Source organism: Mesoplodon densirostris, chromosome 16 (assembly GCF_025265405.1).
Source record: "Mesoplodon densirostris isolate mMesDen1 chromosome 16, mMesDen1 primary haplotype, whole genome shotgun sequence".
Taxonomy (NCBI): Eukaryota; Metazoa; Chordata; class Mammalia; order Artiodactyla; family Ziphiidae; genus Mesoplodon; species Mesoplodon densirostris.
Genome location: NC_082676.1, coordinates 24,510,174 through 24,528,718, shown reverse-complemented (window position 1 = coordinate 24,528,718; position 18,545 = coordinate 24,510,174). Strand labels below are relative to the sequence as shown.

Below are 18,545 nucleotides of genomic sequence, written 5' to 3'. Positions count from 1 at the left end.
GGCACAGTGTCCCTGTCCTCGTCATAGAGATCTTGAGGGAACTGAGACTCCCCAATGACCCAGGGCCCTCAGACCCAGGGGCCAAGGGCTTCTAGACGCTCCCTCCCACCAAGCCTGTACCTGAAGACCTGGGGCCGGCGGAGAGCAGCAGGGAGGCGGAGGGGCGGGGGAGGACGGGACAGGGCAGGGCGTGAGGCACACGTACCCACGGTCACCCGCACTGGCCCAGGCCCAGCAGCCTCCCGAGGCCTGGCCCAAGATCACTCCTCGGTGAAGTCCCTGTCTATGTCCATGTAGGGCTCCTCGATGTAGCTGACAAGGGCAGAGGGTGACTGGCGGTCCGGGTTCAACAGGATGGACACGGTCTCTTTCCAGTATGAGAAGCTGATGCAGGAGCTCTGGGCAAAGAGAGAGGGGCTGGGCGGGCGCCTGGGGGACACGGGTCAAGCCCAGCACCCCGTGGGCAGGGCCTTCATAAGGGGACAAAGAGCTGCCTGCCACAGGGTCCAGGTGGGGACCAGGGACCCCAGACGCCCCTCCAAGGGGCCCTGGGTCTGTGTGCCCGCAGCCCGCCCGCCACCCCTCAGGGGCGGGGCACTCACGTTCTCCAGGCAGGTGCTGTCCTTGTCCTTGTGTAGGTAATGCTGCTGCCAGAAGCGCAGCAGGTTGTGGAAGTTGTTGAGCAGGAAGCCAGGGTACTTCTTGCTGTGCTCCATCCGCTGCAGCAGCCGCAGGTACAAGGGCAGCCGCTCTTTCCGTCGGGCCAGCATCAGAATCACCAGGCTGGTGTTCAGGCAGCTGACATTCTCCTGCAAGCACCAGGCCATCCAGGTCACGCACGTGCCGGCAGCCCCAGGGGCCCCGGTGGAGCGGGGGTGCCACTGGGCAGGGAGGACCGTGTCCCTGGCGGAGTCCAGGGGCCACGCACTGCACTGCCCCTGCAGGAAGCTGACAAGAGGACTGGGGAGAGGAACGATGCCGGCATCCTGGCCCAAGTGCCTTCCTGGTCCCTCACCCCACCCCATCCCCATCCCCACCCTGGGATGTTCCCGGTGGGAACGGTATCATCAGTCTAGTTAGAGTCCACTCTTCCTCCAGAATCAGCTCAGGCATCGCTTCTTCCCAGGAGCTTCGAGCCCTGGGGCAGCGGGGTGCACGCGCCAGATGCAGGTCTCTCACTCCGCGTCACTCAGCACTAGACAGGCAGCTTCCTCAAGCGTCTCAGACTGTTTCGTTCACTGTGCAGCCCCAGCCCAGGGTCTCGCCTCGGTAAATGTTAGATGAAGGAATGAAAGAACAACCTCTGAGTATTACCCCCATTTTAGAAAAGAGGGGTGTGAAGCTCGGAAAAGGGTCAGCTGCACAGTTATCTGTTGAAGGAGGTGGGAGTCAACATCAGGTCCAACCCCAAAGTCCGCACAGGAGGCTGGGCTCGGAGAGCACTGGACTGGGAGTCAGAGTTCAGTGCCCATCCTGACTCTGCCCCAAACCATCTGTGACCTTGGAGCCTTGCTCCCTCCCCAGGCCCCTTCTGTAAAATGGGGCACTGATCCCTATTGGAGAAAAGTCCTCAGAATAGCTGGGAGGGTTTCCCAGGAACCAAGGGATGGGTCTCAGGAGATGTATTGGGTTGGCCCAAAAGTTTGTTCAGTTTTAAGTAAAAAGACACATTTTTCATTTTCACCAAGAACTTTAGTGAATGTATTCATTAACCAAACGAACTTTTGGGCCAACCCAACACCTCTAGGGTGAAGGTGGCTCTGGGATGAGGGTAACTGCTTCCAATCTCCCTTTCCCTGTGGCAGGTCTGCAGGGCCTCTCACCTGGGTCAGCGTCTGCACGTGGATGATATTGATGAGGCGGAAGAGGAAGGACATCTGTGTGGGCACCTGGGATATGTAGGCAAGCAGGCGGCACTCGGACAGGACCTCTGCAACTAGGGACAGAGAGGCAGAGGTGTGAGCAGCACGTGTGGAAGCTGGTCTGCGGCTCAGGCCCAGGGGCCTGACACCCAGGCTTCTAGTCAAGCCCCCCTGGGGCTCTGACTCTGAAGCTGGGAGCCCCCACTGTCAAAACAACTACAGGAAAGGTTGGCTGCAGCAGGAACAAACCTCCAGCTGCCCTGCCACCCCGGCTAAAGCCTGCATTCTCACTAGAGCCCCTGCCAGGAGTTTGCTTCCACCTTTTCCTTCGGTCACGTTTGGGGACCGTCTCTCCCAGAGGCCCTCCCCAGGCTTCACCACCTGGGGGCCTCTCATCCCAGGCAAGTCCAGGCCAGGAGAGGAAGGGTGTGTGTTGTTTTTTGCATTTTGCTGGAAACAGTGTCTTTCTTTTTTCACCTGCCATTAAAATGTCACACATGCTTATCAGAGGAAGCATGGATGATAAAAGTAAAGCCAAGAAAATCACCCTGAGAGCCACCGCCTTGACCCCAACCACGTGGGTGTTTGGTGCAGCTACTTCCAGACACTTCTGTCTCCTTGCTAGAGGCTGGGCGTTTGACACCAATCGCAGCCACACTGGACCGATTCATCGGCATTACGGCTTTTTCTTACCTTTCATGTCCACCTGGTTTTCGAATCGGTCCAGTGACAGAGTGACGCAGCGCACCAGCATGTTGGAGTCCACCAGCGAGCTGTTGATCTGCTTCAGGAACACCTGGAACTGGAGCGGAGGCTGGGCTGACGGGGGTGGTGGGCTCTTGGCTGGAGACAGCCAAGGCCAAGGGCGTGCAGTCACTGCAGGGGGTATCCCCGTACCCTGGCCCAGCTGTTTCCAACAGGAAGACTGAAGCTCGGACAAACCTGTGCCCTGCCCCTGCCCTCACCACCTAATAAGCAGTCCCAGCAAAAGAGCTCAACTCAGATCTTCTGACACTATGTCCAGTGTTTTCTGCACTGAAGGGTCTACTGTCATTTTTACTTCAACTTGTCTGAGCTGGGTTTCTGCCACACACATCCTGTGAGCCTAACACACGGGGCCCAGTCCTGCCCTTCTGGGGCTCATCATGGCACGCAGCACACTGCATCAGACCCATTTCCAAGCCCACCTGCCCACAAGCAGCTGAGACTTTCATCCCTGTGTACCCAGGGTCTAGCACAGTGCCTGGCACACAGCAAGGGCTAATGAATGTTTGTTGACAACTATCCGCTGACTCCCCAGGACTCTGCAATTTAAAACCAGCACCTGAAGACTGGGCTCCAACATAACTTCTGGATGATGTGCCAAACCCCATGGAACCCTGGGTTAGACTTACCTTTGCATCCGTGTTGATGTATTTATTAAATCTCTTGAATGCATCAACATTAAACTTCATCAGCTCCCCCAGGAGGTCAAAGTAACTCTGGAGCACATCCCGCGACTTGCACTCACTGTCCACAATGCAGTAGAGGATGTGCTGGGGGTGGGAGAGGACAGGGTGAAGGCAGGAAGGCGGCTGATCCCGGGGACCAACAGGCACATATGGCTGCTGCCCCCAGGCTGCGCTCATCTAAGCTGCCCACCGCCGGCCTCCCCCAGCCCTGGCACATAGCTCAGACCACGTGGCGTTAGCTTTGAGCAAGCATCCAGGTTGATGGAACCTGCTCCCCTGTCTAGATTCTCATCTGAGGATGCTGGTGGCTCCCAGGGCAGGGCCGGGCCTGACACACCTCACCAGGAAGTCGGGTGTGGGGGGAGGTTGGGCTACGTAGCCACCACCTCTCTTGCTTGCCCAGGTCCGAGCTAAAGTGTCTGCAAGACGGCTAGGCTCTCCAGCTCGCAGGGAGGTGGCCGTCTCCAGAGGTAACACTGGCCACTGCCCGAGCACCGAAGCCATTCAAGTGAAGCACAGGGTTTAAGAACACGAGACACATTTTGACCCCATGGTTTGTCTTTATGTTAATTAAAGAAGAAGTTCACACTAAAGTCAGTGAACTTTTATCAAGAACATAAAGCAATTAACTCCTTGAGAAGGTTTTCTACGACAGTTAAACTGTTTCCTTTTTCATTTTTATTTTCTTGAAGTTGTATATACCAATTTGGATCAGTTCTTTTTTTTTTTTTTTTTTTTTTAAAAAGTATTTATTTATTTGGCTTTCCTGGGTCTTAGTTGCCGCCCGCGGGATCTTTTTTTTTTTTTTTTTTTTTTTTTGCATTACGTGGGCTTCTCACTGCTGTGGCCTCTCCCATTGCGGAGCACAGGCTCTGGACGCGCAGGCCCAGCAGCCATGGCTCACGGGCCTAGCCGCTCCGCGGCATGTGGGATCTTCCCAGACCGGGGCACGAACCCGTGTCCCCTGCATCGGCAGGCGGGCTCTCAACCACTGCGCCACCAGGGAAGCCCTGGATCAGTTCTTTTCCTTACGGATTTTTAAAACAATGCATGGATCAGTTTCTTATTTGTATCCTTTTTTTTTTTTTTTTTTACCCAATTGTAACCTTGGACATTTTGCCCTACCTCCCTTCATAAATTTTGCTTTTTATGGAGGCCATTTTTCAAGAAAGGGAAATTAACTTTTAGTCAGCAGCAAAATATCCTCAGGGTCAAAAGGCCTTGCTGAGCAACTTTACAGACTCCTATAATCCTCCATGGCCACCCCCAGATCCCTCAATCACCCGTTAGGCACCCATGGGGAACCCAGAGTTGACAGCTATGGGGAAGTACCAGGGCGATCTGCACTGGCGTTTTACGATAAAGAGATCTGGTCTGCTCTGCCAGCTGTCTAGGTCTCAGGACAGGAAAGCAACACATGGGGCTGGGGAGAGGGACACCCGACACCCTGGCTCCTCCGGGCCATTACCTCCAGAAGGCCTCGCTTCAGCAGGAACATCTGGTCTGCATAGGAGGTGGTCCCTCGGAGGAAACTCTCCACAGCCCGGGCTTGCCAAAACCTGCGACCCAAATGTTGACCCCTGGCCCAGGTGGCTAAGGCTGCCCTCTTCTGGCCCATGTTCTATTCACCAAGGGGCTGGGAGATGTCTGCTGTCTTTTCATGTATCCAACAGACATTTACTGAACGTCTATCTACTAGGCATCGGGCCTCATACTAGGCATTGGGGACAGATCAAGGGTCCCCATCCTCAGGGATCTGACAGCTCAGGGGGGAGTAGTCCTCCATGTGGTTCGTCTGGAAGGAGCTGTGTCTTGGAGAAGGCAGCATCTAGGATCAAAGGGCTGGCCCTGTGAATCACGTGTGAAAACACACTCTAGCCTCTGCCACTTCAGAGGAACAGGAGGACATGGAAGCGAGGGGCTGGGAATGCATAAGGGAACCTGACAGACCTGTGGACAGACCACCGAGCTCACTTCTGATGGGCTGTCCTAGAGACGAGGTGGCTGATGTTGACTGAGTGGCCCCGGAGGGCAGAGTTGGGATCCATAAGGGGACGTCAGGACAAAGCAGGCTGAGTTGACAGGGGACCCTTGGGGATGGAGCCTACTGACAAGTCACACCCACCCTGATGGAATGCCTCCCTCACCTGCTACTGCTGTCTGCAGCCTTTAAGACTCAACTTAGATGAGTCTAAGGAACTGAGGTGCCCTCCCTATCCGCACCCGCCCCACCAGCCTTCCCTTTGCTCCCACGGCTCCCGGGGCAGGTCATGGCTCCGAGCCTTTCCACACTGCAACCCCCACACAGGTTTCTTTTCATGCTTGTTTCTCACAACCCAGGCAACTCCATGTGGGCAGGGACTGTAGCTCCCATTTCTCCCCCACCTGTCCAGCACCAGCACAGAACACGTGCTTGGTGAATGCTTGGTCAATTCTTAAAACACACTGGTGGCACGCAGCAGAAGCTAGTGAGTACGTGCTGAGTCAACACAAGGGAGATGGCAAACTCCCTCTCCCCGACAGTAACCAGATGTCCGGAGTAGAAGCTGGTGACTAAAGAAGGTAATTCTAACAGCTTAAGAAACACTTGGCTCCTGGGCCCTCAGGAGTGGCAGGTGCGTGTCCCAGATCTACCTGAAAGATGACTCCGCTGGCTCCTTCTTCATGACCTGCAGCAGACGAGTTAGTAAGCCCCTCTTCCCATCACACACCAAACTCCTGAAATAAAATAGACAGGAACATATTGGGGGCAGATCTGAGAGGCTGACAGGGGCCAACTTCCACTTGGCCAAAGGACTGTGTCTTGGGGCCCTGGGGTTGGGTGTCTCTGCTGGGTTAGGTGGGTAAAAAAACATGGTGACATTTCCAAACCTACAAGATGTCCTCCTGCTCTACCTGGGTCCAGAGCACCCTAAGGACTCCTGCAGTCTCACAACTGAATAGCCAAGTGCATTCTCACTACATCTCAGGGCAGCTTTCCCTGCCCAAACTCACTGACAAGTGATCAGAGGCCACAACCAGAGTCACACAGGGCTCAGAACTGCTGGAGAGAGGGCTGCTTACAACAAAAGTGGGTTTGAAATACCACGACAGAGTCTAGCAGATGGGGCAAAGTCCGTGCCCACAGGGTGAGGCAGGGAGTACCCTGGGCCCCAGGTTCAGCTCCAGCTGGCCTTGGACAAGTACCCGAGGTTCTGGGCCTCCGCTTCCTGGTCTAGGAAGCAAAGACAGTAAGTGAGGAAATGACTCAGGCTGCATTATCGGGGAGAGAGGGCCAAGCAGGCAGGGACTCTAGGTCCTTAAACTCCTCCTTCAAATAGTGCAGCTCTACTATTCACCCACTACAGGTATTAGGGTGGGACTATATTCAGTTTCAGTTGAACAAAGATTTCTGCTACTTTAAAAGTAAAAACAAACAAACAATCAAAAAAGGCTGGAGAATTACAACTCCTGTTGCTGGACACAGTCCTCCCTCCCCTGACCCCTGTGAGCCTGTGACTTCCCTGCTCCGCTCTAGAAAGTGAGACAAGTATAACCCAGCTAATGGGACTTGGCAGAGGGCAGGAAAGGAGCATGTCAATGAAGCTGAGTGACAGGGGAGAGAGCCGAGTATATATGACCTGTGGTAGGTGACCTCTCTGAGCCCCTGCTCCCCAGTCTGTAAAGTGGAGGCGACGAAGGCGCTTCCCTCCAAGGGCTGCTGTGGGGCTCCAATGAGATAATGCAGGTGACGGGAGGACGGTGCCTGGCACACAGGAGCCCTCAAGACACTGTAGCTACATGTGAGTGAGAAAGGACAAGTACACACACCTGTGTGCACCCACCTGGGAGCCCTGGGACACGCAGGAAACCAGGGTGGGCTGTGGGCCACAGATGCACCCCAGCCATGCTCACCTGTCAGTGTTGAGGACGGCTTCCACCTCGGGGATGTTGGCCTTGAGAGAGATGGCGCTGAGTTCATTCAGCTCTTGGTTGTTGAGCAGTAGATACTTGTTCCTGAAATAAATGTGTTAGAGGCGGTAAAGGACAGGAACTGTGGCTGCCGCATCAACACCGGGCTAGTCCCCTGCCCATCTGCTGTGGAGGGAATCCAAGAAGCCCTGGGGTACCCGCCCCCAACGCCACTTACCCCGAGCCAGCATTCTGCGGCAGGGCACGCAGCCCACTGCTCTCATGCTGTGGGAGTCTCCCTGGCCCCAACGCCCACCCTCTGCCTGCCACGTCCACTTATGAGGCCCCTTTCCTTAGCATCTCTAGGCCTTTCTTTTGCCACTGAACATTTCTATTTAATTTCTCAAAGGCACTTTCAACTCAGTGATGTCCAAATCAAACTCATCATTTTACTCCTCAAGACTGGCCCTGTTCCAGCATTCCCACCAGGAGGCCTGAGTCAGCTGTGACATTCCCTCCCTCCTTTCCCTTTCACATCCAGGCCTCTCGTCACCCAAGTCATGTGGACAGAACCAGCTTCCTAAATGGTCTCCCCACAGGAGTCAATCCCACACACAGCACCCAGAGTGATCTTCAGATAACTGGAATCTGATCATGTCACTCCCATAAACAATGCTCCCACATTTTCACACTGCTTTAGAATATATAAAATCCAAGCCTGAGAACACGACCCATCAGATCTAAGAGTCTGATGAAAGCTAGGGGCTCAATTCTTCAGGAAAAAAAGGACACATTCAGAACATATTGGTGCCATTTTTCAGGGCTGACATACTTGCTGGAGCTTGAGTCCTTCAGACAGAGAACCTCTCAAAGAGGATGATCAACACGATCCAGACAAAAGCTGCAAAGTGAAGGCCCCTGAGGTCACATGTGTCCTCAGGCATGTCCTATTAGCTTATACAATATTTCAAAAGAATATAAACCAGCACTTAAAGATCAGGACTTTTCACATAAATCTTAATTTCTGGCTTTCCTTGGGGGAAAAACTCAGAAGCTATGCAACACTGGGCCTTGTTTCCTGTACACCAACAGCTGCTAAGAGCTGAGCAGTGGCTGCCTGTGTGTTCCAGCTCACCAAGGTCTCACCAACGCCAAGGTCAGCTGCCATTTACCCCTCCCCTGCACTTTCCTTATATCAGAGAATCATTCTCCAATACATTCTCCACCAAAGGTTGGACAGTTAAAATAAGAGGGCAGAGTGTGTTTCAAGGAAAACGGGGGAGAGTACATCTCCTTGTACAGGTGAAGAATATTCCATCTGCTCAACATGTCAATACTCAGCCCACTTTGGCCATCTGAGGTTCCTGCTGGCCCCTGCGAATAGCCAAGCTCCTAGCTCAGAGGGACAGACGGCTGAGAGCTGTATTGACCCCAAGGGTAATAAGGGGCCAGCGACTTCCGCACTCACTTCCAAGGTGGCTGTGGGGCAAGGGGAAACTCAGTGTAGGGCCTGGCATAAAGGAAGGGCTGCACAAATGGCAGCCCTGATCACGGAAGTGCAGCCCCATGCGGTTGCCCTGAGGTGAGAGTGGCTCTCACGGCGCCCAGGTCCTCCTGAGCCGAGGTCAGCGATGAGACAAAGGGAGAAGAAAAGACAACGAAAGAACTCTCCTCCCAGGGATGGCTTGTACTTACTCATGGTGGTCGCTGAAACTCTGGAGGAGCCTCAAAAACTGAATCTTCAAGGTGATGTCCTAAAATACATGTGCATCCTCGATGTTAAAACCACAGTCACAATGTTCCAAAAGAAAACAAAAGGCTCTGCTGACAGCCTGGACGTCACTCTGCTTCTCTGAGCCCCTGTCCTCGCGCACAGTGAGGACTTCTCTTTAGTCAGAAAACCCTTTGTCCACATCTGGCCAACAGGAGATTAAGCTAATGTAGACCCTTCCTGTTAAAAACACCCCAACATACTGGATAAAAAATAACTGAAATTGGGCTTCTCCGGTGGCACAGTGGTTGGGAATCCACCTGACAATGCAGGGGACATGGGTTCAAGCCTTGGTCCGGGATGATCCCACAAGCTGCGAGGCAACTGGGCCCGTGCACCACAGCTACTGAGCCTGCGCTCTAGAGCCCGTGAGCTGCAACTGCTGAAGCCCGTGCACCTAGAGCCTGTGCTCCACAACGGGGGAGGTCACCGCAGTGAGAGGCCCGCGCACCGCAGGCCCCTGCTCGCCGCAACTAGAGAAAGGCTCACGGGCAGCAATGAAGACCCAACGCAGCCAAAAATAAAATAAATTAATTTTTTTTAAAGTCTTAAAAATAAATAACTTAAGTTATTTTAAATGTGAGGCTAAGTTCATAGGAAAGAAAGGAAATTCCACTAGAATCAGAAATGAAAGGACCGAGTTCAGAGCAGTGAGCACGAGAGCCGACGGCTGGCAACTCTGGGTGGGTGGAGAAGTGGAAATGAGACTTATTCGGGCCAGGGCTTGGGTTTCAATGCTCTGCAGGGACCAGACAGAACCTTGGGTGCATGGAAAGCCTGCAGAATGTATACATTTGGTGAAAAAAGGGTTAGAAAAACCCCACCTACCAGCCCAGGGAGCTGGCAAAGAAGCCTGTCTCTGCCAGGGTGCTGCTGGTGGTGGAGGGGAGCCCCCAGGTCCCCAGGAGGACCCTGGGCTCATACTACCAGAGTGGGAGGGCAGACACTCAAAATGAAACCTTGCCCTGGGATGCCGTGCCCTCTGAAGTACCTGGCAGACAAAAGCCAAATGTTCCATAGGACTACTTCCAGGGCCCAGGCTACACGTACTCACAGGGGAAACAAGCTCCCCCTCCCCTGAAGGTGACCTCCTACAGACAGTACAGAACACAAGGCAACACTCCGCCCCGAGGTGAGTCTGAAGACTCAGACACAAGTAGCTCCCCATGAGCAATCCAAAAAAGACTATCAAAAAGTATGTTATGAATAATTAAAGAGGTAAAATTAAAGACAGAAAATGCAATAGAAGAACAAAATATTAACATAATGAATAAAAGACCACGTAGCTTTTGACAAAGATCCAGACAAAATGTCCAGAAATGCACAATATATTCACTTGAAATTAATTCAAATGGATGTGCTAAAAGGTAAATCTGACAAAGCCAAGGAGAAAAACAGTAAACTGGAAGATGTGGCACTGAGGAAAGTCCCCAGAATGTAGCTTAGAGACCAGGGAGGACCCATGTCACTGGGCCTGGTGGCCGTGTGGCACTTTCCCCCTCATGCTGATAGCCGATGATCTTTCTTTTGCAAGAAACAGAGGCTCAGAGATTCAGTGACTTGTTCAAGCTCTCCCAAAAAGCTGAGTGGCACAACAGGGCTCCTGACTCACAGTTCAGTGCCCTCTAGGGCACCGTGAGAAAGACCAAGCAAAGGTGAGCCCTTGGCCCTTAAAAATGAGAAAACCTCCTAAAGCCCTTTTTGGAGGCAGACCACTGGCGTGGTTCTGGAAGGCAAACCTACTATCAGTGGATGTAAATTACAATGGGATAGAGAACGGAATGAGGAAAAACTTGCTGTTCCGTAGCAGAGGGGGTGGCCCTGTCTGGAGGAAAGTGAGTGCCCTGCCCAGAGGTGAACAAGGGAAGGCTGGCTGGAGGGCCTCAAAAGGCATGTCTGGATAGGTGAAGGGTGGGGCTCAGATCCTTCCCCAAGGTGGCTTCCAATTATGGGGTTACACAGGCTATGACTTTCAGTTTCTGCTTTACTCTCAAAGCACGAAATTTCAAAGGGCCAACAGCAGTTCTTGAAACAACTACTTCTGGCAAAGCAAAGCCCATCTGTCACCGGGGTCCCTGCTCACCGGGCTGCAGTCACAGTTCTGGTTGTGACCGTGGAGGACAAGGGCAGATGCTGAATGCTTCCTCCAAATCAGTTTGTCAAACAAATTGTTCAGCCCGGGGATCAGCTTGAACTCCGCAATCATTCTGTGAACCTGGATGGGGCAGGAAGGCAAAAGCATTAAGACAAATGTGCTGTGAAGGCCTATCAAAGCCTGGGCAGGTAGGTCCCATAAGGCTTCGGGACGAAGAAAGCACTGCTGATGTTTAAAGAGAACAGCCACACTTGCTCTACCCTCACCACCGCTCCCACTACGCACAAACATGCTCTTAAACTCTCTAGAAGGAGACATTAATAACTGGTAAAATCAGATGCTTCATGGGAGAACCCTGAATGTTCAGGATCAGAGGGGAGAAAGGCTTCACTTATACTCATTTACACCTTTTAATACAGAACTATGTGAATTACTGACCTATTAAAATATTTTTTTACATAACATAAAACAAAACTATTACTACTTTTCAGGGCTGTTGTAAGGATAAAGTCAGAAAACGTATGTCTAGTCCAGAGCACAGCCCCAGGGCTTACTAATTCCCATTTTACAGAGGAAAGGAAAGTTTAGCAGGACTGATGTGGCCAAGGCAGGGGTGGAAATGTCACCCTAACTCAGGTGTTCTGATCTGAAAGCCTGTCCCTTCCCTGCCCACCACAGGCTGGTGTTTATCTTGGGAGACCAGAACTTGACAGTGCTGTGACTCTGGGCAACATCCTTCTTTAAGCCTGCATCCCTTGATGGAAAATGAGGGCTGATGAAGCTGCTGAAAGGGCTGAATGAGGTCATGTGGGGGAAGCTCAGGGTCTGACTTACAGGAAGCGCTGGAAAAAAGGACTGTTGTATTGATTATTTTCATTAGCACCAGAGGGATGGAACTTAGGACATTTGGTGAGCATTTCCAGTCTAGTGATTTCAACTTAGCCAAGACTGGTCAGAGAACCTGGCCCGAGTGCACAATAATAAGGTCACTCCAAGGAGGAGCCTTCTGGGGGACTTGGCCGGGGAAACTGTTCCCCCTGCTGTCCTGGTGTAGGCGGGGTCTGTGAATCCATGTCCCCACAGTGCCTAGCACACAGTAGGAACTCAGTTAATGCTGACTGTGCACATGAGGACACACCAGCATAACACTGGTTCTCAGGAGGGCAGGGCTCTGGGCCAGCTGATGGCCCCTCCCAAGGAAGCAGCAGCTGTGATCACAGTTTAACTGAAGGATTCATAGAAGCTTGGTAACAGGAAGGCTCAGGGAGCAGGGAACTGTCATGGTGAGGGGACAGAAAGAAGCGTCAGGGCAGCAGAGTTTACATCCTGGCTCTCACGATGCCTGAGATGACTGAGGGCAGGGCCCTTTTCTGTTTCTTCGTTTTCACAAGCATCAAGTTGGGTAGAGGTCACCACCTGCTGTATAACTTACCAAATAACCTCAAATTCAAATATGAATGACTGTGAAAGTGCCTCAAAAAAGAAAAAGCACTCAACACAGGTAAGATATCATGACTAATGTTTTTTATAAGAACTATATCCCATATTAAAGGAAGGAGCCCCAGTGCTGTGGACATCAGGGCAGGATCTCATCCAGTGTCCTGGTTTTAAATGCCAACCACAGGGTGACGACGCCCAAAGTTATACCTCCAGGCCTCTCTTCTCCCCTAACTCCAGGTGCAGGGAAGCCAAATGCCAGTTCTAACAGACACCTAAACCTACCTTGTTCAAACTGAACTCCTCCCCTTCCTCCCTTCAGACGTCTGCCCCTCCAGTCCTTACCCACCAGTCTTAACCATGTCAAGAAATGGCAAACCATTCCTCCCACCTGCTTGCAAAGAGGTAAGGAAGTTACCTTTAACTCCTCTCTCCACTTATGTCCACACCTAACCTATCAGCAAATCTTACCTGTTCTACCTTCAAAATAGATCCAGAACGCAAGCACCTCTCACCACTCCTGCCACAAACATGCTGGTCCTAGCTACTGTGAGCTCTTTCGCACAGCAGCCGGAGGATGGCTTCCCATTGCACTCAGAGTATAAACACAAGAGCCCTTAAATGGCCTATGAAAGCCCAATGCAACCTGGCCCCCGCGTGACCCCTCAGCCCACCTCTCCTCGCTGCTGGCTCCTGTCCATGCCCCAGCTTCCCTACTGTTCCACCAACCCACCAGGCAGGCTCGCACCCACTCCCATCTGGGCCTGCTCCCTCTACCTGGCAGGCTGCCTTGAGGGTCAGCATGCCTGGCTTCCTCGCTTTCTTGAGGACCCTGCCGGGCCAGACGTCATCTTTCGGCCGGTCTTTTCCCTGCTGCCCTCTCTAAAACTGTTCCTCACTTGTAAACCTGTGATAACTGCACCCACCTCACAGAGAGCTGTGTGAGAGTACAGTCCTTAACTGAGAAAGGTGCCCAAGGACTGCTGAGCTCCCGGCTCCCCCTTCCCTCAGCCCACCCCTCCCCCCAGGCCTCATTTCACCCCTAGGAGAATGCGTAGGGAGCGGGAGTGGGCCGCTTATGTACCTTGAGGAGTGCTGCATACTTCTAGAGCCCTCCCCCTCCCCCCTGCTCCTCCCTCCTGGAACTGCTTCAAGGTTCAAGGAACCTCAGCATGGCTGGGCCCCCCGCAGTTGCCTAGTTTTCATAACTTGACACAGTTCCGACCCACCACCCCAAGCCCCCATCAGACTGGCAACTCCTCCAGTGCATCTACAGGGCAGACACCCACCCTTTACTCTGCACATTAACAAGGTCAGATAACATGGCTAAGCCGCCCACTCCTGCCCGGGGCACCAATGCTCTGTCTAGAAATGATGCCCACAGCAAGGTACAGTGGAAAGACTATGAGCCCCGGAATCCGACCGGTTTCCTGATGTGTAAAACAGGGATAAGGGAGCCAACCCCTCGCTTTGCTGGCCAGAGACAGAGGCATTGTGAGGGGCGGCCTAACAGGTGCCTGGGAAGAGTCTGCCCACGGCTCCTCCTGCTCTGAGACGTGGCGGAAGGGCCCACCTGGTTTCGCTGGCGCCCCATCAGCAACACGCAGAGGACATAGAGCACCTCCAGTTTGTACATGATCTCATGCATGATCTTCATTGACTGAGGCAGCTGGGTCCTAGGAGAAGCGTGAGGCAGGCCATTTTCCTCCGAAGCCCCTGGAGGAGGGAGCACAATGGAGGCTGAGACAGCCACCAGGAGAGAGGGTTCAATCACTGCTCATGAGGAAACACGTTTCTGCCCCTCAAACCTGCGCTGAACAGACCTGAGGTAACGGAGCCATCAGACTGGGCCCTGAGTCCGTGACAGAGACTTTGAAAGCCACAAAACTCTCTCCAGGCCACCGGGTTCAGGGAAGCTTAGAAACTTAGGAACATGGACTCTGCAATTGTATCCCACCGGCTTTTAACACCCAGCAAAAATACTGTGACACAGCCAACCCAGTAACCTGATCCATGCCCTGCCCCCAAATCCCTTCTCCTGCCACCACCAGACCCACCGCGCCCACCCCGAGAAACTGCCCAGACAGATGTCCAGCAGCAAACTGTGTCAAATTCTCTTCAGGTCACAAAGTACTCTGAGTACTTGGTCCCTCTGCTTAGATGCCACAAGGGGGCACTGCTGAAGGACTAAAATGGAGGCTTTTTGAAGATTTTTTTCCCTCCTGTTTTTCAAACAGCCATGGAAAGTTTCCTAAGGCAGATGAGGCATCACAATCGATACTAGTGATACAGATGAACATATTATCTACTAGCAGGTTTTCATTTTACCCAATTTCATTATTAGCGACAACAGCAAAAGCTACCTAATATTCATGGACACGATATGTGTCAGGCATTGGGTTTTGGGCTTTAGGTAAACCATCTCATTTCCTCTACTACCCAGTTAACAAAGAAGTCTCAGTGGGTCACGCAGGCCGCACTGGAGGGTACTCTCGGGAGTGGGGGCAGAGCAAAGGGATGAAGACTGAGGGCGGCTGTGGAACGACAACTTGCTGGCTGTGTGACCCTGGGCAAGTCACCTCCTCGGCAGTCTTTCAAGTGCTCTGTAAACGGGAAGAAAAGTAGTGCTGCAGCGGTCGGCTCGAGTTCCTGTGAGGAGTGAAGGAAGACACAAGAAAGCCCAGCACCTGATTCTTGGGAAGCCTCACTCTTAGGTCCCTATTATTTTAAAAGGTCAGAGTCAGGAAACCTTAGGATTTACTTCCCCTTAGTTTTCCTCATCTTTAAGGTGAAAGGATGAATCAGTAACTACTAAGGTCCTTTTAAATTCCTATTGGAACTGTTGCCCTAGAGGCCTTTTGAAAAGGCCAGAAAGTCTATGTGGTACAGAGTAGTGGTCATGAGATATATTCGGGTGAGGCGCATGCAGTTATGATTTCTGTACGGTGATATCATGACCTAAAAACCTAACTTACTCCACCCTACAGACTTAGAACTATTTTTTCCAGCCATGTTACATCACTAATATAAAAGCTGAAAGACGACCAGCTGCTGAACGAAGCAGGACAGAGAGGCAGTGCAGCACAGGGGTTAAGGACTCGGAGCCAGACTGCTGGGTGGCTTTGGGGAAGTCTGTTGATGTGTCTATGCTTCAGTATCCATCCTCATCTGTAAAACAGAAATAATGGCAACAGTACCTATCTCTTACCAACATTGCAAAGATTAAATGATTTAATATGTTGAAAGTGCTTAAAAAATGCAGGGCACATGTACCCAACATACAAGTATGTGTTAAACAGAAGTAGAAAACGAACTCTGAGTATTTGCTAATGCTTGCTCACTCTATGTTTTCTTCCTTTTAATCTGCAAGCTCTTAATGACAACGAAAGTGACAGCCAGCAAAGACTAAGAAAAATTTACTGGAAAAAATCTAATTGAGAAAATTCTATCTATTCACGTATCTTTTCTTGCATGTTGGGAGGAAAACCATAATTACTCAATTTACGTCTTGGGACTCCTTGGCCCCACTCCCAGAACAGTTTAAGAGTCAACTGATTTGTAAAGAGAATCTGAAGAGCTATCACGCAGAATCGCACCTCTGCTGCACACCTGCCATGTAGCCTCCAGCGCCTCAGCGTCCTCATCACCTAGCTTGGGGGTCTGGGGGGGACTGTGGGAGAGGACGTCTGTGGAAGAAGCAGGGGCGGCGGATGGCGCATGAGCCCTCCTCAGTAATGAACGTCTGTGGAGAAAGAGAGATGCAGGCAGCCTGGACTCTGCCGAGTCACTGCCAACTTTTGGTGCCTGGTTTGCAAAGGCCTGACAAGAAACTCTCTGGGATAACTATTTTCACGAATCACAGTCCTGAAAGCAATGGCCAAAGCTTAGTAACGAAGTGATTCCCAAGGATGAGGATGGAAAAACTAGTTTAAGAGGCCTGTGCTTCCCTCCAAATCTCTTCAGCTCCACAATACTGACTAAAGTGGGTACCACCCTCCATATATCTGTACTGTACCCTGGGGCACACTCACTTAAAAAAACGGCTCTGAGCTATGATTCCCATGCCATACAATTCACCCCTTTCAAACGTACAATTTACTGGCCTTTAACATATTCACAGAATTGTGCAGCCATCTCCACAATCAATATTAGAGCATTTTTATCACCCCTAAAAGAAATCCTGTTCGCATTAGCAGTCACTCCCCATTTCCCGCCAAGCCCCTACAGCCCCAGGCATCTACTAGACTACTTTCTGTCTCTATGGAACTGCCTATTCAGGACATTTTATATAAATAGAATCATACAACTTGTGTTTTTTTGTTTCTAGCACAATGTTTTCAAGGTTGATTCAGGTTGCACTATGTAACAGTATTTCATTTTTTTAAACTACTGTATAATATTCTATTACATACAATATACCACATTGTTATCCATTCATCAGTTGATGGACATTTGAGTTGTTTCCATATTTTGGCTATAGTAAATATGCTCTTACAAACATTCGCGTCTAAGTTTTTGTGTAAACATATGTTTTCATTTCTCTTGGGTATATACCTACAAGTGGAATTTCTAGGTCATACGGAAACTATGTTTAACCTTTTGAGTACCTGACAGACTGTTTTCCACAGTGGCTGCACCATTTTGCATGCCCACCAACAGGGAATGAGGGTTCTGATTTCTCCATCTCCTTGCCGACACCTGTTATCTGTCTCTCTTTTTTTAATTAATTAATTAATTAACTAATCTTTCACTGCATTGGGTCTTTGTTGCTGCACGCGGGTTTTCTCTAGTTGAGGCGAGCAGGGCTACTCTTCATTGCGGTGCGCGGACTTATTGTGGTGGCCTCTCTTGTTGAGGGGCACGGGCTCTAGGCGCGCGGGCTACAGTAGTTGCGGTGCGTGGGCTCAGTAGTTGTGGCTTGCGGGCTCTACAGCGCAGGCTCAGCAGTTGTGGTGCACAGGCTTAGTTGCTCTGCGGCATGTGGGATCTTCCCGGGCCAGGGCTCAAACCGTTTTCCCCTACATTGGCAGGCAGATTCTTAACCACTGCGCCACCAGGGAAGCCCCATGTTACCTGTCTTTTTGATGATAATCATCCTAGTGAGTGTGGAGTGGTATCTGATTGTGGGTTGGATTTGCATTTCCCTGATGGCTAATGATGCTGAGCATGTTTTCATGTGCTTGCTGGCTATTCTTATATCTATACTTGTAAGACACATTAGTCTGTAATTTCCTTGTGATGTCTTTTTTTCTTTTGGTCTCGTTTTGATATCAGGGTAATATGGCTTCACAGAATGAGTTAAGCAAAGTTCTTTCCTCTTCTATTTTATGGAAGAGTCTGTGATGTACTGGTGTTACTTCTTTAAGTGGTTGGTAGAATTAACCAGTGAAGCCTTTTGGGCCAGGGCTTGTCTTTGGGGTAGTTTTTCATCACTAATGCAATCTCTTGTTATAGGTCTGTTCAGATTTTCTATTTCTTCTTGAGTCAGTTGCAGGAGTTTGTATCTTTCTTATAATTCTTCCATTTCATCTAGGTTATCTAATTTATTGGCATACAGTTGTTTATAGTATTCTCTTAGTCCTTTTAAAAAATCTTTGTAAGGTTGGTTATAATATACCCTCTTTCATTCCTGATTTTAGTAATTTGAACTTGTCCCTTTTCTGCTCGGTCAGTGTAGCTAAAGGTTTGTCAATTTTGTTGACCTTTTCAAAGCACCAACTTTTAGTTTTGTGGATTTTCTCTATTGTTTTTCTATTCTCTATTTCATTAATTTCCTATCCAATCCTATTATTTCTTCGGTTTGCTTTGGGAATATAGTTTGCTCTTCTTTTTTCAATGATTTAAGGTGGAAAGTTAGGTTATTTTTTGAGCTCTTTTTAAACGTAGGCATTTACAACTATAAATTTATAAGCATCCTTTAGCTGCATTCCATAAGTTTGGTATGTTGTGCTTTCATTTTCATTCATCTCAAAATATCTTCTAGTTTCCTTTGTGATTTTATCTTTGAACCATCAGTTATTTACAAGTGTATTGCTTAA

The 18,545-nt window shown here is 50.6% G+C and overlaps 1 protein-coding gene across 2 annotated transcripts in view; it reads right to left on the bottom strand.

Annotated features, from left to right (window-relative positions):
* Positions 1 to 161: 161 nt before the first annotated feature.
* Positions 162 to 18,545, bottom strand: part of TRPC4AP (transient receptor potential cation channel subfamily C member 4 associated protein) — a 73,609-nt gene continuing 55,225 nt past the window's right edge. Inside the window, exons 9-19 of one of the 2 annotated variants that reach the window (XM_060119973.1) lie at positions 14,081 to 14,247; positions 11,059 to 11,190; positions 8,900 to 8,958; positions 7,208 to 7,309; positions 5,948 to 6,031; positions 4,782 to 4,872; positions 3,257 to 3,397; positions 2,556 to 2,664; positions 1,824 to 1,936; positions 603 to 809; positions 162 to 398 (exon numbers count right to left, since the gene is read on the bottom strand). In XM_060119973.1, the coding sequence (XP_059975956.1) occupies positions 261 to 398; positions 603 to 809; positions 1,824 to 1,936; positions 2,556 to 2,664; positions 3,257 to 3,397; positions 4,782 to 4,872; positions 5,948 to 6,031; positions 7,208 to 7,309; positions 8,900 to 8,958; positions 11,059 to 11,190; positions 14,081 to 14,247 (1,343 nt within the window). In that variant the 3' untranslated portion in view covers positions 162 to 260. The remainder of the gene's footprint in view (positions 399 to 602; positions 810 to 1,823; positions 1,937 to 2,555; positions 2,665 to 3,256; positions 3,398 to 4,781; positions 4,873 to 5,947; positions 6,032 to 7,207; positions 7,310 to 8,899; positions 8,959 to 11,058; positions 11,191 to 14,080; positions 14,248 to 18,545) is intronic. The other variant, XM_060119974.1, reaches the window with a different exon arrangement.